Source organism: Amblyomma mixtum, chromosome 7, assembly GCF_055824585.1.
Source record: "Amblyomma mixtum isolate Tamu chromosome 7, ASM5582458v1, whole genome shotgun sequence".
NCBI lineage: Eukaryota > Metazoa > Arthropoda > Arachnida > Ixodida > Ixodidae > Amblyomma > Amblyomma mixtum.
Window position 1 is genome coordinate 131,941,600 of NC_143018.1, and position 22,590 is coordinate 131,964,189.

Consider the following 22,590-nt stretch of genomic DNA (forward strand, 5'->3'; position numbering starts at 1 on the left):
ACTGGTCGGGCCCACTTGGCTAGAAGTACGGTCACAACACCCCGTTAGATGTTCGCCTAAATATTGGAGAAATTTTCGCTTCGAGGCGGCTCCAAACCAATACCTTGATGAATGCGGTCTGGGCGTTGCACGTGATACCAGAGCTTACGGACAACGATCAGTGAAAATACTGGGGCGATAGGGACACTAGACCACATAATTTGGGAGTGCCCGCAATCCACAAGGGTGGGTCAAAATATAGTAAGTAGAGAAGCCCGAGTGATGCGGCTGCGAAGTGCGAACCCTCCTACAAAGCGCGCACCATTCATGTGGCGGAAGAGGCCGCCACAATCGAAGGGATGTTTTCCGCCTCTAATCCATCTGCTCAGGCCTACGTGCCGGAGACAGGAGGAAGACGCCCTTTTTTTGTCGCAAATGGAAGTTGTTTCAATTGATCAATTGATCGATCAATCAACGGATCGATCAATCAACATATGTCGGTGGACGCCCGAACCCCGCTGTAAGCGGAGGGATACAGGATTGAGTTAAAGAAGAAATGAAGTAGGAGGTGTCGAAGGGGAGGGCTCCGGAACAATTTCGACCACCTGAAGATCTTTAACGTGCACTGACATCACACAGCACACGGGCGTCGCCTCCATCGAAATGCGGCCGCCGCAGTTGGGTTCAAGCCGTAGTATTCCGGCTCTGTAGACGTGCATCTTAGGAAGGGGGTGAAGTGCGACGGCTTAAAAAAGCAAGTTGAGCACAATTAGTTATGCGTGCTTGACATTGCTTGGGGTCATACGTTTGGTACAGCGCTACGAGGCAAACGTGCAACATTCCGCCAGCACCAAGATGTTCCCGAATTGCGCAGCATTTTCATGAAGAATAACTTGGGACAGCCGTTGGTCATAGCGCTGCCCGGTTTCTCATAGCGGCAAAATACCTTTGTGGCCGAACCTGCGGTGGTATTAGTTTGGTTTGGTTTATTGGAATTTAACGTCCCAAAGCAACTCGGGCTATGAGGGACGCCGTAGTGAAGGTCTCCGGAAATTTCGACTACCTGGGGTTCTTTAACGTGCAATGACATCGCACTGTACATCGGCCTCTAGAATTTTGGCCTTCATCGAAATTCAGCCGCCGCGGCCGGTATCGAACCCACGTTTTTCGGGCCAGCAGCCGAGCACCGTAACCACTGAGCCACCGCGGCGTGGCCTGCGGTGGTACTAGAATCCGTTCGGCCCTCCGGAATGGATCAATGAATAAATAGGGCGGAAAGTGGTGAGTCCAGGATTGTGGATTTAATACGTTCAAAATATGCACGTGACCCAAAATAGCCCGCCACTACGGCAGTTGTTTATTTCTTTGTTATTTCTTTGTAGCACTGCTTTAATTCGAAAGCAGTGCTAGTCCCATTACAAGAAAAGCTGGCTGTGTGTGCGTGTGTTTATCGCACTGGCGGAGTGGTTATGGTGCACTGCTGCTGGCCCGGAAGATGCGAGATCAATCCCGGCCGCGGCGGTCGCAGTTCGATGGAGGTGGAATAGACCGATCCCACCGGCTAGTTTCACGGCGCCACCGCTGCCGCGGTGCATGCTGGTAGATGTAGTCATCCGGTCGCTCCAGCCGCACGGTTTGTGTATGCATCGCGCGTCCGGACGATTAAAAATTCCGTGTGGAGCTATTCTGCAATGGGAGGATTCACCTGTTGCGTTCCTGGGTGCTACAACAACAGTGCTAGGAACAAAGGCCTCGGGTTTTATGTCTTTCCTAAGGACCAAAAACTCCGACAGACGTGGCTTCAGCGGATAAACAGGGCCGGACAGACTGGCAGGTAAGACAGCTTTTTACGACGTATAAAGCTTTTTTCCAAGTAAATTGTGCACCTTCTTGTATTGGAATGAAACACGAGTAGTTGAAAATTTCAAACAGTATAATGTTTGGGCACCTGTGCCTTCGTATGCCTATTCCGGAATGGATCAACCATCGTTAGCACGCTGCACGCCGATGTTTCTTGCTCTAGGTCCCGCGTTTCTCTGCTTCATTATCATTGCGTGCTTTTATTACAGGTAGAGATATTTTAGATCTGAACGGGGGTTCCGTTGTTTCATTTACACCACTGGTAGGAAACACGCATGCATAAGGAGAAGGTAAGCTGACTGACGAGTTTACAGCGGCGACACAAATAAGTGCGAACTGCGCTGTGTCGACGCGCTTCGCCGTTCGCCTTTCTTTTCATGTTGCTTCTAGATGTACGGTAAAAAAAAAAGGGTACCGTCGTCCATGACTTTATCGTGAACGACTCCAGAGTCGTCTGTTCTTACCATGCGCCGTGGTACAAGCGCGGTACAAGAAACGCGAACGGCGGAGCGGGTGAAGGCAGTACTCCTTGACTTTTTTTATCGCATGGCGCAGCCAGGCGTTACATTTGCTAGCGACGTAATATGCTCGCTTCACGGGACCCTTGGCAACAGCTTAGCAGGGACATCATGGCCCAAGTTCAGGTGAACTTTTACGGATTATCCCAAGGTCTAGCGGTATCTCTAAACTTTGCCTTTACTTCCGCGATGTTGTAAGCTGGCATAAGCACGCGACCGATTTCATTGCAACTATTGAGCTAAGTGTCTGCAACAGTTGTAGATTATATGCATTTGTAGTTTTGTAAAAAAAAAAGAAAATTAAATGCACCATATTGGCACCATCCTGATGTTCTTGAACAATATGCACTTTTAATCTTGAGAAAGTGTGACTGTAGTAGCGCAGGGAAGGCATGCAGCTTGAGCATACCAAAATGCATAAAGTACAGTGCAGTAGCCCTGGCCGTGCTTTGCAGTATCATAGTTGTATGCTAAAACTCTCTCTACCCAGGTTCTCAAAGTTTGTGCCGACCACGGGACACAGAGTATGCAGTGCCCATTTCGAAGGGGGCAAAAAGACGTATATGATCCGTGTTCCCACAATTTTCCCTCTGAGACAGCAAAAGGTGGAGAAGAGGCGACTGCTGACAAGAACTCAGGTAAAATAAGCACAATGAGGAAAGAAAAACAGCATGTCATGCTTACGTATACTTCATTTCTATTTTTGGTATAGTTTGACACAAAGAGATGGCTAGATTAATTGTACTGTTGCATAGAAAACAAGAGGGGATACTTAGTAAATTTGAACTCATGGGAAGCAAAAAAAAAATGTGTGTGCAAAGCATCACCTACAGCCGCATTGCAAACATTACAAGATTTCTTAGGTTATAAAACACATTGGTTTCTTATGCTTTATTTTCACCTTCCAGCCTGAAGTTCCCAGCACCTCAACTGTGCCTACCGAACAAAGCGGACAGGAAGTCTCCGCCGTTGCCAGCAGCAGCTATGACAGCGACAGTTCAAAGCCTGAAGCGGACATAGTCCTGGACCACTCGTACAGCAGCCGAAAATTAAGTTATGATGAGCTAGTCAAGAAAGTTTCCGAACAAAAGCACATTGTGACAGATCTTTTGGAGCAAGCTGAAACAGCAAATGCACAAGTGGCAGAGCTAAAGCGCCAGCTGGAACGAAGTCGGCTTGATCACGCCGAAACAAAAAAGTTGTATGACCGTCTTCAGCAGAAGAACAGGTGCTTGAGACTCGAGCTGTCATCCATGCAGAAAAAAGTAAAAACTTGCAAGGCTGAAGCTGCTCAGAATATGGAAAACACGTATGAAGGGCTTGTGAAAGATGAGAAAAAGCTTCGCTATTACACAGGCTTCACGTCCAGTGAGCGTTTGGAGGCTTTTTGGTCATTTTTAGAGCCAGATGCGAAACGTCTTCAGTTCTGGCAGATGAAAGAAACCAGCAGTGAGGACAGAAAGTTCACCCTGCCTTTGAATACCCAGCTTGTGCTTGTCCTGATGCGGCTGCGGCTTGGTCTTGATGGCCTTGATCTTGCATACAGGTAGGCTGTCAATATTTAAAGCTTGAAACATTTTTATTTGGCACTTAGAGCCATTTATACTTAGGTTTTGTTTGGTCAATAAGTGTGACTAAGAAATTTTCCCCATCTGTTTATGAGGAAATTTGCTGCGAAATCATTTTGTATGAATTCACTGTGCAGAGTAAACAGGCAAATCCGACCAGCCTTTTTTATTTATGCCGTTACTTTGGTGCATCTTGATTGACAATGCAGTACCCAATATGATTGTCACTCTTGCTTACATTCACATACACAGTATGTGTGTAGGATGCATGAAAAATGTAACCAAAATGTGCAGCTAAACATGTTTTATCAGAAGGACAGCTTCAGTATATGCAGTTACTCCTCATACAGTACTACCTCATTATAAAGACATTTTGATTCTTGAGTAACAATGCCCAAAGAGTTAACCACCTTACATTCTTAAAACACATTGTGATGAACAGCTGTTCAGTGCATGATGGCCATAGTTGCTTATGCTCTGTAAAACTACCAGCTGAATGCCTTAGAGCGTAGTGTTGTACAGTGTATTTCAAGTTACAATTTTCAGCTAAAAGTTAATCATCCGTGTTGTTTAACATCATGCAACCTGAATTTTAATAACGCAGCGGCTACCCGGCCAGTGAGCACCATGGGTAATGTGTTAGATCTCCACAATACGATGTCGATCTTTTAGGAAAACATTTTGTCCCTGTAGATTCTAGCAGTCCATGAGATGCCCGATGACTTCAAGGGACCATGATGCTCCTTTTATACACACATTAATATTCCAGGAAATATTTGTACATATATCAGTGGATAGTCACGTTGACAGGGGGGCCACATCATACTCGTATGCGTGCCAGCAATAAATTAAAGAAATGACCATTAACAAGTGCTACTTTCGTTAGCGATTGCTTCCATTGATTGCCGCATCGAATTCAGGAGCTAAGCTAAGGGTACACGCTACATTCCTACACATCCTTTGTTATATTGCCTGCCTCTGCTACTAAAGTTGTTTAAGCACCGGTGTAATGAAATCTTTCAACTAGCTGCAACAGTAGCTTCCTCTTCTCACTTATTTTGTTGTCTAGCAGCTGCAAATTACTGAAGTGCACATTTTGATAAATGATGTTTTATTAACAGGTTTGGCGTGTCGAAAACCACGGTCTCAAGGATCTGGGCAACATGGTTGGATTTTTTGGACAATAGGCTTTGCCAGGTATATCAGCATCACTTCTTTTTTCCTTATGATGTTCCTTATTGTGCCTTTTCTCTTCTGTCTCTTCAATGGTCTTGATGAATCACAACATCCACAGGGGGCCTTGCAGTATTGCAGTAAAACGGGTACTATATATGTATGTATAGATTACAAATATAGCTTCTTTCATACCTCATTCTAGGTCCCAACCTGGATGCCACCAGAGCTATGCGACAAGTACAGGCCAAAACCATTCAGCGACAAAGGCTACAATACTGTTGACGGCATACTCGACTGCACAGAAATTTTCATCGAAACGCCATCGTCATTCCGAGTCCAAAGTGAAACGTACTCCACATATAAAAAACATAATACCGCAAAGGGATTAGTTGTTTGCAGCCCCAATGGATTTGTAACATTTTTGTCAGATCTGGCTCCCGGGAGAGTGTCTGACAAAGCACTTACAAATTCTTCCGGGGTGCTAGAGAAGTTTGCACCAGGGCGAAGTTTGATGGCTGACAGAGGATTCACGATAGAAGAAGAGTGCAAGCAGCGGTCCCTGCACCTCAACATACCACCATTCCTGGAAGGACGGCCTCAGCTCTCGGAAGAAGATGAAAATGAGACACGACGGATTGCTAGTGTGAGGATACACGTGGAAAGGGTGATCAGGAGGATCAAGACATACAAAATACTCTCCCAAGTGTTCCCAAACAGCATGTCTGGACAACTGAACAAAGTGTGGCACATTTGTGCACTCTTGACTAACTTCGCTGGTGAACCATTGCTGTGAGCAGATGCGAATTCTCAGTGTTTGCTGTTTGATTTGATTTATGGAGATTAATGTCCCATAGCAGCTCAGGCTATGAGAGACACTGTAGTTAAGGGCTGCAGAATAATTTTGACCACCTGGGGTTCTTAAATGTGCACTGACACTGCACTGTGTATACTGTATATAAGTGCCGTGTGATTCACCTCAATCAAAATGCTGCTGCAGCAGCTAGGTTTGAGCCCGGTCTCTCGGGTCAATAGTCGAGTGCCCTAACCACTCAGCAACCACAACAGGCTCTTCACGTTTTCAATGGAAGGCTGTGCCAGTATGCTTGTACATGTCATCATCATGATCCATGTTTTTCGTTGATTGACATAGCCATTATCAGCCTGTGCTCACTGCAGGGCAGACTTCTGTATTAATGTAATGAGCTGCATGCACCTCATGTCCAAAACTTCTATTCTCATCCGTCAACAAAACAGCACTCCCTGCTACGCTTTCCCCCCTCTCAGAATCTCATCTGCTGTTTTAAGGGGCCATCCGTTATGTTTCCTTTGCATTACGTGTCTTGCCCATGCCCATTTCTAGATTTCAACCATGATGTCAATAACTGACTTATGGTCCCCGACTAACTGCACTTATTTCTTGTTGCTTGTAAACGCATTATCAACACTACACTATTGGAGAAATCATGTCGTCATTTCTGACACTCTCCCTGATTGCAATTTTGTCACTTCCTCCATGAAGGAATATCATGGCTGTGCAACTGAGATTTCTCACTACCTTATTAGATGCCTCCTCTACGCAGTTGTTGCAGAATGTCTGCACAATTTCTGAGAGTTTGACCGAGTCACAAGTTTTATAATTTATGAAGGCTGTGCACAGAAGTTGGTTACATTATATGCTCTTATTTATCAACTCATTGATGTTGTGAGAATGGTCCATTGCACAGTAGGCTCTCTGGAAGCCAGCCTGATCTTTTGGTTACTCGAAGTACGTTGGTGACAATCATTTATACATGTTGAATACAGAACAGACAGTAAGTTCAGTCCAGTGTTTCAAGGGGTTCCCATCTTTTAAGGTGCTAGCATTCCCCAAAGATTCGGGCATGGTCAAGGTTGTCACCCATTGCGTACAGAGGATGACAAGCTTTCCTAGCACATTGTCTCCATTTCCCATTCGTTCCAATAGACTCAACTTTGGTAGTACCAGCGCATAAAAAAGACAATTACTGATGTATGCACAACAGACATGCTTAACCGTTGCTATCGCAGTCAGTCTGTTTGAACATGTTCTGCAATCCAATGCACTCATAAAACTGTGGAAAAAGGTAGCTATTACTGTGCTGTAGTACAGTGGGCATCATTCTTTTACTTGGAAGTATATGTAGACTAAGCTCAGCTTTCAAGCACATAAGTCACTAGACAGCCACCTTCATGTCCGTGCATGGTAACGTGGTTAAAAAGTATCCGAAATCCAAAGAATGTTTTGTGCTTTGTTATGAGCCATTGAGTTTGTCTAAGAGAGGTTCATGTACAATTAATAAAAGCAATGTTTAAGAAAGCATTCATTTTTACAACAGGCGTCTCATGTGTCACCTGAAATACCATTGACTTTCAAGTCACCAGTGAACTTGAAATTTTTTTTTGAATACTTGCACAGATCATGACTGCCATGATTTGAAAATTGTACTCAACAGTGTCTGAACAATGTCACTAATTATTGTTCATTTTATGCTGTCAGCCAGAAAATGCTAAATTGTGCACTAAACACAAGCTTAATACCATGTTAAAGAATCCAGCAGTGAAATTTATTGTTCCTGATTGCTTCAATGTGCATGATTCATTGTCCTCATGATTAAATGATTAGATTATGGCGAGTAGTACAATACCCATGCCCAAGATGTTTCTGTGCAATGTATTAATACACCTATCCTACATACAAATGCTGTTTGTGAGTTCCCACAATACAAAGATAGATACTTTACAAGCACAGCTGCAGGTGTCAGTTAGGCTACTTTAATAACAAGGTAGCTTTTTAACAGCTAACCCTGTCTTCCCAGATCCATAATGCTGCTGATTAACATTTGTGCTGATCACAGGCAAGTACACAAGACAGTTCGAAAAAAAAAACAGCAATATTCATTTTTTCACCAAACTTCAGTACACAGTACTTCAGCAGTTGCTGGAAATGGGGGGCAGCAAATACATAGTAACAAAAAATTTGCAACGTTTCACTACCTCTGCAAAGAAACCACTGTCAAAGGGCACGAGAATCTGCACACACTTTTCTTTGCTGTACACGAAGAGTGCACAGGAATCCAGACCAGTCACACCCATCTGGACTTGCACCTGCGTATAATACCTGCTGCTTTTCTTTAGCTGTCCATCACGCAACTGCATTTTGGCAAAGTCTTCAACCTTGACAGGAACTTTGATTTCCAGTAGCCGCTGTGCACAGCATTTGCACTTAACAAGGCCATCTGGGCTTGCTCCTAGGAAGCTATGCTCCTTAGAGAGGAAGAGGCCAGTCTCACTGACCTCCAGCTCCAAATGCCCGTCATTTTGGTCCTGAAAGGCTTGTCGTGCTTCGGGCTCGCACAGCAGTCCCCGCTTCATTGCAAATGTTGCCCTAACTTTCTTCCCTCCCATTACTGCAGCAGTGAGACATCGGGCATCATGTGGTCCCATTTTTGTTTGGCATGTTGTTACCCAAGTGTACACTCTATGTGCCAGTGATGCTGTAATGATGCCCTCCCTGTACCTATGCCAAAGGAGGCAACCACTCTGAAGTCGTGTGGCTGCCTCTAAGGCTGCAATTTCTTCCTCTGTGTAAGGCAACAAAGCGTCCCCTTGTTTAGCTCGCTCCAGCCACCTTGCAGGTAGTCCAGGCACATCTTCAGGGTCTGAATCTTCAGCTTTTTTTCGCTTTGCTGGCATGAAGTCATTGGCTTCCAAGACATCTGCAAAGCAATCCAGTTTGCTGGCTCTCAACTTGCCATGCAGGTTTATAAGATGCAGTGTGGTCAAATCCATGTTCTCACTTCGCAGTGATGAGTACACTGCTCTTCTTTTGTGATGCTTTGGTGCGTCACTGAGTCTTTCAGTGGTGTCCTTAGAAAAAACAATGTGCTGGAATTTCTCAGTGACTTTCTTAGGGTCTCGTGGGTTGTACCACTAACGCTTGCCTTCAGTGCATGCCACGGCATCTGGGACATTATTTAGATCATGCTGTGCAATGTGCATCAACCCATACAAAACACAGCACACATGTTTGCATACTCCGCCTTTCCCAGCAATGCATGAACAATTGCCGCTTATCACTTCTCCGTCACACTTAAGCAACTTGACACCAACATTATATGCTGTCCGTGTTGCCATAGATGCCAGAACTTGTGCCTTCACCACGGTCTCTGCCGTGTCTTCAGTTGAAAATGTCAACTTCTGTAAATGGCCTGACGTGAAAAGCCGGAGGCCACTCTCTCGGTGTTTTTGAGCCCCTTTGCTCTCAATGTACCTGCACAAGAAAATAAACTTCACCATTAATATCATTTCCAAGAATTTTTTTTCAGGCATGTATATCTACACATTCCAGCCACAGACTGTGCGATGAAGCGTCCTAAAAAATGCAATAAGGCCATTTACACAGCCTCTGTCCCCTCCCCCTGGCCTACAAATTTCCACCTCTCAAAATTTTCTGGGGAGAACCCCGATTACTTTGCATATTAAGTTTTTTAGCACTGTAGAAGCTCTGAAAATAAATTCCGCCTTCACATGAGCTTAAATCTGGTCTGTACATCCGAAAAAGGCAATTTAGGAGGACTCTGTTAGTTAAAGTCAGACACAAAGAAATCTTGGTGCTGCTTTATAAAACAGGCATTTGGAATTTTCACGAGCCATCTTGACATGTTGCGGTCAGTGTATTTTAGATAATATAATAGTGACTTCGCATAGACAAGCATTAGTTCCCCCAAAATCAGCAAAAAGGCACTTAAATTACTTAATAAGCACCATCCCCTTTCCCACTTGCGAGATTTTACACTGGCTTGAGATTACACCAAACCAAAATATAAATGCAGCACACAGATCAACAAAATAAGCACTTCTAAGCATTACTACATTTCAAACGAAAGAATAAAGACATAAAGAATAAAGAAAGACATATACAAGATAGAGATGGTGCAAAGAAAAGCGGTTAGGTTTATTTATAACAAATACAGGAGGTTAGACTCACCTACAACACTAATGAAAACCAACCATATTCCATTACTTGAAGTACGCAGAAAAATTTCCCGTCTGTTGTTTATGCATAACCTTTTAACACATAAGCTAAACATACCCCGCCCTGTAATTCTCAAACAATTGTCGCGCCGAACACACCATTCACGAATTCATTTGCTGGAACCCATTTTTGCAAAGACTGACTCATTAAAGCACAGTTTTTTTCCGCGGACTGTTTCCGACTGGAACTCTCTTCCCGAGGCCATTTTCCAGTCCTCAAATTTTAGTAAAGCTCTTGAGAAGCATTTTCTCGAGTGAATGAGCGTTGTATTTTTGTTATTCTCCTCATTGTTTGTAACCCCATGTATTTTTCTTTGTATTTGTCATTTTCAATGCCTTGTATAGCCCCTCCTGCATGGGCCAATCTATTGGCCTGCAGTATTATGAAATGAAATAAATAAAATAACCATAGGATGCATTTTGAATAATCAGTAAAAAAGCAATGTGCACAGTAGAACTGAAACCATTACCATAACGAGTAAATAACACTGAGTTTTGTAAAAACCTTGCAAACACTTCATAATTAAAGAATTTGTACCAGCACACTACTGGTTTGAGAAAAAAAAACATAAAACTTTCTCAAACATTTCACCATGTGCATGTTTGCTCACGTTTCGAATACACGCTCATCAGTTTTAGAGAACAATGACAGCATACTGTATACAGTTTGCATACCTGACAATGTGCTCCTTTCCGAAGAAAGGGTTCAGTGACCGCGTTTCGCTGGTCCAGCCTTGACTGTTGTGACTGCGTAGTCCAGTTGACATGGCAGAATCGTGCACAGCTGTCAAAAATGTACAAAAGTCTGGTCATACCACATGCCAGGGCAATTTCAAACCGAACACTGCATGCTCAACTTCCTACAGTCCATACACTTTCTAAGACTACATATTTTGATGATGGCATTTCCATTGTCATAGGTGAAACAGAAGCATTTACACACCATGCAATGCTAAGAAAAAAAACCAGGCAGTACCAGATAATCAGTGCCCCATGGTCCATATATAAGCTAAGGTAATAAACAGGCTGCATATAGTGCTAACGTGATACAACCTTCATTTCATCATGCGTGTATCCTACAGATATCTATTAAATCCGGTGTCATGCTGTGCTGTTAATCTGATAACAATTTATTTTCCTAGAGCAGACATAGGCTTCAATCAATGCTCTTTTTCATTTTCACTGATTTTATCATTCAGACACTCCCTAAAATCCTTTGAAGGTAGGTACTGTATTGAGGCGGGGATGCACTTAAAATGCTTAAAGCATTTTAAGGCAAATCTAAATATGTTAAGTTGCAATTACAAGGAACTCTAAATATTAAGTAAGGTTTATGAGCTGGCATTAATTAGGATAACAGTAGTGAAAAGAAAAGGCAGGAATAAGACAAAAATCATGATGCAAAAATCAATCCAAAACAAATGAAACAATGTAAATAAAATTACTTCCAGTATTAAATGTATCAAATGCAAGATAATACAGTTTTATGAACTGATTTGAAATCACAGCACCTGCTAAAATATGCAGCCCTTAGATGACCGAGTGCAATCGCGAGAAAAGCGGCACCGCGCGCATTGTTTCCTCTGTATGCTTACATACAGCTTAAACCTGAACATGCAGCGCTGGCAGACGAGGGACGAAGGATAGACGACACACACAGGGCGCTGAACTAACAACTTCAATTTCGAAGGAGGGCGATCCGCACGTTTTATACCGCACCCAAAACCCGTGATTGTAAGGCACATGCGCAAGTCAAGCTCAGACCTAATCGGCCAGTATGAATCGTTAATAAAATCTTATTACGGCTACTTATATAAAGAATGACGCGTATTCCCCAGCGCGAAGATGGTACACTCGACTCAAGCTACGCAGTTGAATTTTTCGAAGTAGTAACCTGACCATTCGCTTTAACACAAATAAAAAACGTCACCTAGCCTACCAATGGACCTCCAGATATCACTGCGGCTAAATATTGGTCATCGGCAAAAGCCACATAAGTACCGGGGCTCAAAATACTCGGCGCCGCATTTCAAGACTGTCGCCAACAAGTACGCGGTGCTCCTATATCCGTCGCTGTTAACGTTACACTCATTGCGAAGCACGTGAGCGAAAACAGTGCAGCAAAACAAGTGCTTACATCAAAAAGTACTCATACATACCTCAAATTGTAGTGTAACAGAATAACACTGTAGCAAAAACCAATGCGGTACCCGGCGCACATCAACAACAGAAAAGGAAGAGCAGCAGAAACTTTCGAGCGTACAGCTGTCATGAAAGAGTCAATAAAATTTCGTAAAGTACTCACATGACGAAATTTCCTCGGTGGTGAATTCGGAGAGACGTGCGGGAAGTTTGCGCGTACTCAACGAGCGCTGATTAGAACGGTGCAGCTGTAGTGCGGCTCACGACGTGACTACAACTAGCATGGCGGCGGCGCGACTTCCGGAAAACTGGCGCATGCGCAGATCAGTTGGTGGGATCGGTCTATTGAGAGTCTTGTGCAGTGTGTGACCTCAGTGCAGGGTAAAGAACCCCAACCCCAGGGCGTCAAAATTACCTGGAGCACTCCACTATACAGTGTCCATCATAGTGTGAGTTGGTTTGGTACCTCAAACCTTACAAACCATCCTTCCGTTGTTGGTTATCGTGGCCGTTGGTTATCGCGCTCGGCTGCCGACCCGAAAGAGGCAGGTTCAATCCTGGCCGCGGGGGTCGAATTTCGATGGTGGGGAAATTCTAGAGGTACGTGTACTGTGCGATATCAGTGCACATTGAAGAACCGTGGGTTGTCGAAATTTACGGAGCCCTTCACTGCGGCGTCCCTTATAGTCTCAGCCGTTTTGGGACGATGAAGCCATTAAACCATACAAACCATAAAAATCCCCAACTGCAGCAGTTGGTGTGAGTTGGCGTATGCCGGCAGGCCAAGGACTGCACTGCGTGTTATACCCCTGCTACACGGGCGTTTTGAATGCCTTCCAACCGAACGTCATTCGACTCGAATGCCAAACGTGCGCTGCTACACGACGTTTTTGAACGGCATTCGGTTGGAATGACTTTCCAGTCGACGGCGCTCCACGAAGACATTCGAGATTTTGGAATGCCTTCGAGGCACAAGCGCGTGTACTCTCGAGCGCAGCGTCTTTGCGCCACAAGTTGGAGCAGAACTAGCGAAGAGCAAATGCGTTCGCTAAACGACGGAATTTTAATTTTTTTTTTACATATAATGCACAAATCCTTGCTAAAAGTGTTGTTTTCAAGCAAATTGACCACATACTTTAGAACCCAATGTAGAACCGAGAGGAAGCCATATTGGAAGAGCCAGTTTTTCTGTTTGTGGTGGTGTTGCGATTGCTTTGTTTTTGTTGTACATTTTGTAGTTGTGTTCGTGTGTGCGTCTGCGTGTGTGTGTGTGTGTGCGTGCGTTTAGTGAGCCTTTTTTTAAAATTAAGTGAAGTTTATTGCACTTTTTCGATTCAATTTTTTTTTATTTTGACGTGGTTTAATGAATGAAATGGAAGCAGAAAACGAGGCACAATCAAATCAACGAGCGCAGCCTTCTCAACCGCGGCAGGTTTGGACAGAGCGAGAGACAAGTGTCTTGATTGACTGTTGGGAGGAGAGGCTGGCCGACCTGCGTCGGCGAAAGCGTAACAGCAACATTTACGCAGAAATTGCTGCTGACCTTCGAGCTGCCGGCTTCCAGAGGACAAAACAGCAAGTTCACACAAAGATAGAGAATTTGTCCCACAAATTCCGGTAAGAACTTTTTATACATCGCGCGCCGCTGCCGCCGCACAGGAGGCCAAATTGTGATCGGCACAGTGCAGCTGTCCCCTATTTAGCAGCAGACTTGCTGCATTGCTACCAGTACTTGCGGCCCCGTTTACGAATCGCGCAGATCAGAGGCAGGCATGCAAAGCAAGGGGAGCGGTGACACATTTTCGGAAATTTTCGTTGCGAAGGCGATCATCGCGTGCATCCGCAACGTCGCTGGTTAGGACGCTGCAGTGGTCTACTGTGCCAAACGTACGTCAAGCTGGTGTTTTATCATTTCGGCACCATCGACATGCAGCCGCCGCTCTTGAGGTTCGCTTTCGCGTTCAGCAGCAGAACTCCTTACCCAGTGCGACACTGCGGCGTTTACACAGGTGCTTTTGTTTTTTTATATTCTTGGTAGAGAGAGTGCAGAGGGCCTCGACGCGTTTATCGTCCAGACTTTGTACTACCGCGGTTATGAAATTACTTTGTGGCATGCATCCTTTCACACATTGCGGATTAGAAGTACAAGGATTACAGGTGGAAGTAAAAAAAAAAGGCGTTGCAAAACAAACTGTACTAATCCAAACAAACTAGTTTGTACTGCCAATTGCACCCATTTATGATGATTGTGGAGAATGAACTGTGATGCAAGTTAATACGCTGTTATTACCAAAATCGGGCCATGGGGGCCTATAGTCTGCAATGCAGTTCAAAAGTTTTTCAAGAAGATAGGCTTGGTTAGGTGCAGGACACAAAATGTGCAGCACTTTGTATGCTTATTGCTTTTAAACCACCTCATCCTACCTTTTGCAGCACTAAGCTGCTCAGGCATTTTTCTGTCAAACGAGAAGGCATGCTGTTCAATTTTCAAACAGTACTCTTGTCCTTTATTTCAGTTTCTGGCAAAAGAAACAGACTACAGGGTCCGGCGCCATCCCGTGGCCGCACTTCCACCGCCTGGCAACATTTCTGGGGCGCCTTCCTATGAATGACGCTTCACTTGTGCGTGAAAGCACTGCTTCCGTAGAACAGGTATACGAGTCATAAGCACGCAGTTGTATCCTTCCTGTTCCTTGACTGTTTTTTTCAGTGTGACACAGATGACGCTTACAGTTACATGCAAGGTTTCATGTTCTGCTAGAGCTGCTCCTCAAGGGAAGCTTTATATATGGTGAAAGGTGTTTTTAAAACTTGAGGTCAGGTTTTTCACTGTGCATCCATTTTATTGCATTGTGCAGATCATTCGGGGCATGGAGTCTGGAGAGCACAGCGCCACAGATGACGAACCGCAGTGCTCAGCTGTGGTCCAGTCATCTGTGGTCCACGACCGCAGCGACCTGGAGGGGGAAGAGAGCTGCTCACAGCTGCCTTCTGTAGACCCTGCTGCTGCCCACTCAGCTGGAGGTGCGCAGCAAATGCAGCAGAGTAGGCAACGGCAGCCAGCACGAGGCCGCAAGAGGCCAGCCTCTGTTGATTTTGCTGCATTACTAGAAGAGCAAAAGAGTCTACGAGAGGACCTCCGGGCAGCAAGACAGAAAGAATTTGACCTGCGGGAGCGCCAGCTTCAAATGCAAGAGAAACTGTACAGCGCAATGACAAAATATTTTGAAAGAGCCAACAAAGAATAAAAAAAAGAAAATAAATAACATTTACCCCACGATGTTGCTAGGAATGATTTATTCAAAGAACAATAATCTGTGCATGTCTCGCAGTGCAATAAAAATTACAGGGTATTTAGGACAGAAATGACGACAATGCACAGCAGTGGTTGAACGGACACATAAGGTTAGAGCACAGTGGTGCCTCGTTGATCTGAACATGTTTGTTCCACAACAAACGCGTCCAGAAAGCAAGCCATCTAATAACGAATTGTGAGGAAAAATCTTTTCCACGGAATAAACACTTTATGCTTCAACTTTTCTTCTGTACGTAGCGGTCAGCAGTGAAGTGGAAGTTAAGACAAAATTATAGAAAAGTGCAACAAGCTTCACAACGAATAATGCAAGAAGAAAGCTCAGGTTATCAAGGCTGCGCACAATTTCAAAAGCATACGAGATGAGCCGCAAGTGTCGGAAATGGGGAATCCAAAAAGTTTTTGCACTCGAGAGCACCAGTGCAAGAAAGTGTCACAGTTCTGCGGAGCCACAATGCGACCCAAAGCAGATCTTTCAACACAGTGTGAATGAAGCAAGAACGTTACCTGCTCCCACTGCTGTTGTATGAGCACTGCACCCCTTCATGCAGGACAAAAAAAAAACATTGCAAACAGGCCATCCACGCGGAACAAGATTCACGCTAGCTTGGAATCAGACGTACATTCAACCTTTCTCGTAGCCATGAAAATACAAATGGACTGGGTTAATGATATCCTGGTCAAAATCAATAAATAATGGCCACTGGCAGGGCATGTAACGAGAAGGCAAGACGAGTGTTGTCTCTCCTTGGCAGACCAAAGCATTCACCGACGTCACATCCGGTGGCCGTCGGCTGCTAGTCGGCCATGCTGCCGAACCACCGCCAAACCGCTTCTAGCTTACCGCTGCCTGTGTTAGCTCGCATCGTGTTGGTTCTCGTCCATCCTTAGATTCAGTATGGTTTTGTGTGCCATCCTTGGCTGCTCCAACCGTAGCGACAGGTCCAGGTGAAACGAGAAGCCGATTAACACGAACTTCACCTCCATTCGTCAGATAATCGTAGGCATGCAAGTGCGAACGCTCCATGACTTAGTAGGAATCTGAGCGAGCTGTGGCTGGCTCGCATTAAGCGCGACAATTTGGACCCCGATAACTGAAATTTGCTTGTGTGCGGAGCCCACTTTGTGACAGGTAAGAGGCTTGAGTCGTCAACTAAATGTTTGCGAAAACGTGGGAAGCAATGGTTACACCTTGAAGTGAATGTTGCTGTTTTGATTGACCCCATCCGATTTGTCTGACAACACAAACCCAGACTGGGTCCCGCGTCGTTGCATCCTAGCTACAGCACTAGGCAAGCTGTTTCGGATTGCCACGACCGCCGCGAGCAGTGACGGCAGAGAAAGCGGCGTGCCGAGGCCGAGCTTTTCGGCTCGTAGGCGCATCGCAGACAGGCTTCTCACCTACCTATACTGTAGAATTCGTTGTCTGCTTCCATTGATTAGAAGGCTTTCATTTCTTCCAATTTCACAAAGGTGGAAAGAGTACACGATATCCCCCTGGTTCACTTCAGGGAACACATCCACGCCCATCGCCGCATCGACTCCCGGTCGCAGCGTGTACGGACCTATGTCGTCGCAAATTTTCACCTTGTGTGCGTAGCGTACGCGCGGCGATCAAATAAGTTCAGACCAGTAGCCTGCACTGAATGGTTCATTCCTCTGTGGAGTAGGCATCGCGCCCTAAAGATAAAAAAAAATGATCGAAAGTGTCCGAGGAGTGGTCAGGCATCGCAGGGCGGACGGGTGGAGACGGCCGAATGGTTCGGCAGCATGGCCGCAAGCGCTTGATGGAGGCGGAAGTGACGTCACGTGCAAGCTATGTATTTACATCTTCCCACATTCATATACACACACACGGGTGTTCACAGCATGCCGATGAATCCTGTCTTTCCCCGGTAGACTCATGAGCACACACACACACTAACAAGCCGCCATGGTGGCTCAGCGGTTATGGCACTCGGCTGCTGACCTGGTCAAAATCAATAAATACTGGGCATTGGCAGGGCATTTAACAAGAAGACAAGACGAGTGTTCTCTCCTTGGCAGGCCGAAGCATACACTGATATTTACACCTTCCCACATTCATATTGTTGCGGGAAAGAATATATTTACAGATATTTACAAATAGACAAGAACAGCTGCGAGCGGCACCGAGAATACAGTCCGAACTTCGTTGTCGTCTTCTACTCTTCCCACTCGTGCCATCGCTGTTTGTCGTCGTCGTCTACCCGCTTCAGGACCCGCGGCTGCTGAAACGCCGTCTCGGCGTTAGGGCGGCGGCGTATGAGCGTCGTGATAAGGTTTCAGGCGACAGACGTGGACGATGTCGGTGGTGGCGCGAGAGGACGATGGCGAGGTTTCAAGGGGAGCAATTTCATAGTTCACGTCGGTAACACGGCGCACGACACGGTAAGGGCCACGGTAGTGCGAAAGGAGCTTCTCGGAGAGACCGACGCTGAGAGATGGCGTCCAGAGAAGGGCGAGTGATCCTGGGGTAAATTCGACGGCCTGGTGACGGCGGTCGTAGGCTGACTTCTGGGAAACTTGAGAGGCTTGAAGCCTACTACGTGCTATTTGGCGCGCCAGCGTGGCCTGGGAGATGGCGTCCCGAGCGTAAGCAGTGGTGGGGGCTGAAGAAGGCGGCAAGAGTGTGTCCAAAGGCAAGGTGGGATGCCTACCAAACAAAAGGTAGAAAGGAGAATAGCCTGTTCTGTCATGAAGGGAAGAGTTATATGCAAATGTCACATAAGGCAAGGCTGCGTCCCAATCTCGGTGGTCTGGCGATACGTACATGGCTAACATGTCGGTGAGCGTGCGGTTGAACCTTTCCGTAAGCCCATTGGTTTGTGGGTGGTAAGCTGTCGCGAGCTGGTGCTGCGTGTCACACAAACGAAGAATGTCGTGAACTACTCTGGATAGAAAATAACGACCGCGGTCGGTGAGCAGTTGACGAGGGGCGTCGTGGTGAAGGATGACGTCTTGCAGAAGAAAATCGGCAACATCGGTAGCGCAGCTGGACGGCAAAGCACGCGTGATGGCGTACCGAGTCGTATAATCAGTTGCGACAGCGATCCACTTGTTGCCGGAGAGGGACGTCGGAAAAGGGCCAAGAAGGTCGAGGCCAACACGGTGAAAAGGTTCCGAAGGGATGTCGATGGGTTGCAGAAGACCGGCAGGCAAAGTGGAGGGCCTTTTCCGACGTTGACACAGGTCGCAAGCGGCCACGTAACGTTTGACGGAACGATAGAGACCAGGCCAAAAGAAGCGATGCCGCACCCGAGCGTACGTGCGGGACACGCCAAGGTGACCGGCTGTCGGCAGATCGTGCAGTTCTTCAAGGACAGAAGAGCGTAGACGTTGGGGTATCACGAGCAGGAGCGGAGGGCCATCGGAGCGTAGGTTTCGGCGATACAAAATGCCGTTCTGGAGCACATAAAGGTTCAGAGACGGAGATCGGTTAGCAGAACGGATGCCATCAAAGATAGGACGTAAAGATGAGTCGTGGCGCTGTTCGTTGGCAATATCGGCAAGATCGGAGATAGCGAAGAGGCAGGGCAGGGTCTCAGCGTCCTCTAGGTCAGGTGGTTCTACAGGGTATCGGGATAAACAGTCAGCGTCCTGGTGATGGCGCCCTGACTTGTACACGACGGAGTATGAGTATTCTTGGAGGCGCAATGCCCAGCGACCAAGGCGACCGGTGGGATCTTTTAGTGAAGACAGCCAACAGAGAGCGTGGTGATCAGTGACAACAGCGAATGAACGGCCGAACAGGTAGGGTCTGAATTTAGCCACTGCCCAGAAAAGGGCAAGACACTCACGCTCAGTAATGGTGTAATTTTGCTCTGCAGCTGAAAGTAGGCGGCTGGCATAAGCGATGACTCGATCCTGACCCTGTTGACGTTGGGCTAGGACGGCGCCGATGCCATATCCGGAGGCGTCCGTGCGAACCTCTGTGGGAGACGACGGGTCAAAATGTGCTAAGATGGGCGGAGTGGTCAGCAAATGAACGAGGGTTGAAATTGAGTTCTCTTGAGCAGGGCCCCAAGTAAAGGGGGTGTCGTTCTTCAGAAGATCGGTGAGGGGACGAGCGATGCCGGCGAAACCTTTGATAAAACGGCGAAAATACGAGCACAAGCCGACAAAGCTGCCCACATCTTTCGACGACCTTGAAAGAGGAAAGTCCTTCGCAGCTTGAATTTTGATGGGATCTGGGCGTACACCAGAAGCGTCAACGAGGTGTCCGAGAATAGCGAGTTGGCGACGACCGAACATGCATTTCGATGAGTTCAGCTGAAGTCCGGCGTTACGAAATACTGTCAGAATATTGGAGAGGCGCTCGAGGTGCGTGGCAAAAGTAGGCGAGAAAACCACAACATCGTCTAGGTAACAGAGGCAAGTGGACCATTTAAAGCCACGAAGAAGGGAGTCCATCATTCGTTCGAAGGTAGCCGGGGCGTTACAGAGGCCGAACGGCATGACTTTAAACTGGTATAAGCCATCAGGCGTCACGAAGGCGGTCTTCTCGCGGTCCTTTTCTTCAACGGCCATTTGCCAGTACCCCGATCGAAGATCAATTGAAGAGAAATATTTGGCGCCGTGGAGGCAGTCTAATGCATCATCGATCCTTGGCAGTGGATATACGTCTTTTTTTGTGATGCGGTTGAGGTGCCGATAATCAACGCAGAAGCGCCAGCTGCCGTCCTTCTTTTTCACCAGGACGACTGGTGAAGCCCAAGGACTTGACGAGGGCTCGATGATGTCTTTTGCGAGCATCTTGTCCACCTCTTGATTTATGACGGTGCGTTCGGCGCTGGACACTCGGTACGGACGTCTGCGGAGAGGAGCGGAATCACCGGTGTTTATGTGATGCGTCACCACAGAGGTCCGAGCCAAAACACGGCTATCAAAGTCGAAGATGTAGCGGAAAGATGATAAGAGGCACCTAAGATCGCGAGCTTGCAGCGGCGGTAGGTCAGAAGCGATCATGTCGGCGTAGTCGTCCGTTGGGTTCACTGTTGATGGGGCCGCAGGCAGCCGGCATTGCTGAGTGGAAGGTAAGCAGCTGTCCACCACTGATATCACACATTCGGCAGCAGGGCACAGCGTGGCGAGTGAGATGCCTTGCGGGAGCGGTTGGATGGATGAACCAAAGTTCAGGACCGGAAGGTACGCTCGGTTGGCCGACATTGTAAATACAGTGTGTGGAAGCGCAATGCTGCGCGTCAGGGCGACGTAAAGTTCCGGAGTGACTACGTAGTGACCATCAGGTACAGGGGGAACAGATGAGAAAGAAATGTAAGTTGCGGCTTGAGGCGGTAGACGGACAAAGTCGACAGCACAAAGACGGTGTATAACTGGGGACGGCGACTCAGCAGAAAGAGGAAGGTCAAGCTGAACAACATTAGTGGCGCAGTCAATGAGGGCTGAATGCTCAGACAGGAAGTCGAGGCCAAGAATGACTTCATGAGGGCACTGGTCCAGAACAGAGAACAGAACGGATGTATGGCGGCCGGATATGGTCACACGGGCTGTGCATAGTCCAACAACATGAGGCGTTCCGCCGTCGGCAACGCGGAGAACGGCTTTGGGTGCAGGGGTCAGTACTTTTCGGAGGCGGCGTCGTAGGGCTGAACTCATGACGGATACGTGCGCGCCTGTATCGATCAGGGCTCGCACAGGCACTCCATCGACATGAATGGCGAGCAAATTATGGTGTGCGCGAAGGGCTAATCGAGGATTTTGGGACTGGGGCTGTACTGCAGCATCACCTACAGACGCTGCAGCGTCTAGTTTTCCGCTTGCGAGCGTCCGTAGGGGCCAGGAGAGGAGCGACGGCGTTGGGGCGAACGGGACTGTCGACGCAGGGGGGACGGGGAGCGGCTGGAGCGGGGAATCTGGCCGTCGACTGGAGCACTGTGCTGGGCTGGAGGGGGCGTGTAGTGGCTGGGCTGTTGGTCGTCACGGTGGGAGCTGAGAGGACGGTATGTGCTGCGACGGGACCAATAATTTCGACAGTGGCGGGAGATGTGGCCAATGCGGTGGCAATTGAAACAAATGGGCCTGTCGTCGGTTGTCCGCCAATCGGTAGGGTTTCGGCGACGTGGAGAGGAGTACGAAGGTCGTCCAGGAGCAATCGCAGTGATTTCGGGTGTTGGTGAAGACCGTACAGGGCTGACGGGCTGGAAACCAAGGTTTGCAAGCTCTTGGCGGACGACAGCTTGTACCAGAGAGATGGTAGGCAAGCGGTTGTCGCCATCATGTAGATGCAGGGCGGCAGGGGACATAGCTTCGAGCTCGCGTCGGATGATGCGGGTCACATTTTCTGGGGGTGCTGGAGTTTCCCGGTGTCGCAGGTCTTCACATGAAGAAGTGGCATCCGTGTTGGGGAGGCGTGTGTACGGCTGGCTAATACGCCTGCTTTTGGCTTCCTCGAAGCGTCGACATTCCTTAATAATTCCGTCGATTGTAGTGCAGTGCTTGTATACAAGCAAGTTGAAGGCATCGTCGGCGATTCCCTTCAACACGTGGCTGACTTTGTCAGACTCGGCCATGTTGGCGTCAACTTTGTGACAGAGGGCCAGCACATCTTGAATGTACGACACATAGGACTCCGTAGATGTTTGAGCTCGGGAGGCGAGGTCCTTCTTAGCGGCAAGCGTTCGGCCGAGCGGCCGTCCAAACAATTCCCGTAGTTTCTCTTTGCACACGTCCCAGCTGGTCAAATGGTCTTCGTGCGTCTCATACCAGACCCGGGCGGTGTCTTTTAGATAGAATATTAAATTTGCGAGCATGAGGGTCGGATCCCAGCGGTTGTAGGTACTCACTCGCTCGTACATGCTGATCCAGTCGTCGACGTCAGTGTTGTCGGTACCAGAAAATGTCCCAGGGTCACGAGGGGGAGAAAGAACGAGTGATGTCATGGCCGGGGCTGAGGTTTGCTGGGCGGCGTCTTGGGTCATGATGAGTGAAGGCAACTGGCGGC

The 22,590-nt window shown here is 47.3% G+C and overlaps 2 protein-coding genes and 1 pseudogene across 3 annotated transcripts; 2 read left to right on the top strand and 1 right to left on the bottom strand.

The window, feature by feature from the left end:
• Positions 1-1,670: 1,670 nt before the first annotated feature.
• On the top strand, positions 1,671-6,039 carry LOC149337614 (uncharacterized). Its single transcript, XM_089554916.1, has 5 exons — positions 1,671-1,813; positions 2,848-2,995; positions 3,266-3,903; positions 5,047-5,122; positions 5,304-6,039. Exons 1-5 carry the CDS (start codon positions 1,671-1,673, stop codon positions 5,892-5,894), a joined length of 1,596 nt encoding a protein of 531 aa, XP_089411042.1. The 3' UTR covers positions 5,895-6,039.
• A 2,008-nt stretch (positions 6,040-8,047) lies between these two features.
• Positions 8,048-11,147, bottom strand: LOC149337615 (uncharacterized; annotated as a pseudogene). Its single transcript, XR_016284642.1, has 2 exons — positions 10,829-11,147; positions 8,048-9,389 (listed from the first exon to the last, which is right to left on the bottom strand). The product of XR_016284642.1 is annotated as an uncharacterized LOC149337615 (transcript).
• A 2,703-nt stretch (positions 11,148-13,850) lies between these two features.
• Positions 13,851-15,543, top strand: LOC149337616 (uncharacterized). Its single transcript, XM_089554471.1, has 3 exons — positions 13,851-13,912; positions 14,812-14,947; positions 15,154-15,543. Exons 2-3 carry the CDS (start codon positions 14,900-14,902, stop codon positions 15,541-15,543), a joined length of 438 nt encoding a protein of 145 aa, XP_089410597.1. The 5' UTR covers positions 13,851-13,912; positions 14,812-14,899.
• Positions 15,544-22,590: the final 7,047 nt, after the last annotated feature.

What these genes read in the sequence shown, in the direction of transcription:
- LOC149337616 (XM_089554471.1), top strand. Translation starts at nt 14,900, where the DNA reads ATGAATGACGCTTCACTTGTGCGTGAAAGCACTGCTTCCGTAGAACAG. An exon ending in GCACTGCTTCCGTAGAACAG is followed by an intron (nt 14,948 to 15,153) that starts GTATACGAGTCA and finishes TGCATTGTGCAG; the next exon opens with ATCATTCGGGGCATGGAGTC.
- LOC149337614 (XM_089554916.1), top strand. Translation starts at nt 1,671, where the DNA reads ATGGGAGGATTCACCTGTTGCGTTCCTGGGTGCTACAACAACAGTGCT. An exon ending in AGGGCCGGACAGACTGGCAG is followed by an intron (nt 1,814 to 2,847) that starts GTAAGACAGCTT and finishes CTCTCTACCCAG; the next exon opens with GTTCTCAAAGTTTGTGCCGA. An exon ending in GGCCTTGATCTTGCATACAG is followed by an intron (nt 3,904 to 5,046) that starts GTAGGCTGTCAA and finishes TTTTATTAACAG; the next exon opens with GTTTGGCGTGTCGAAAACCA.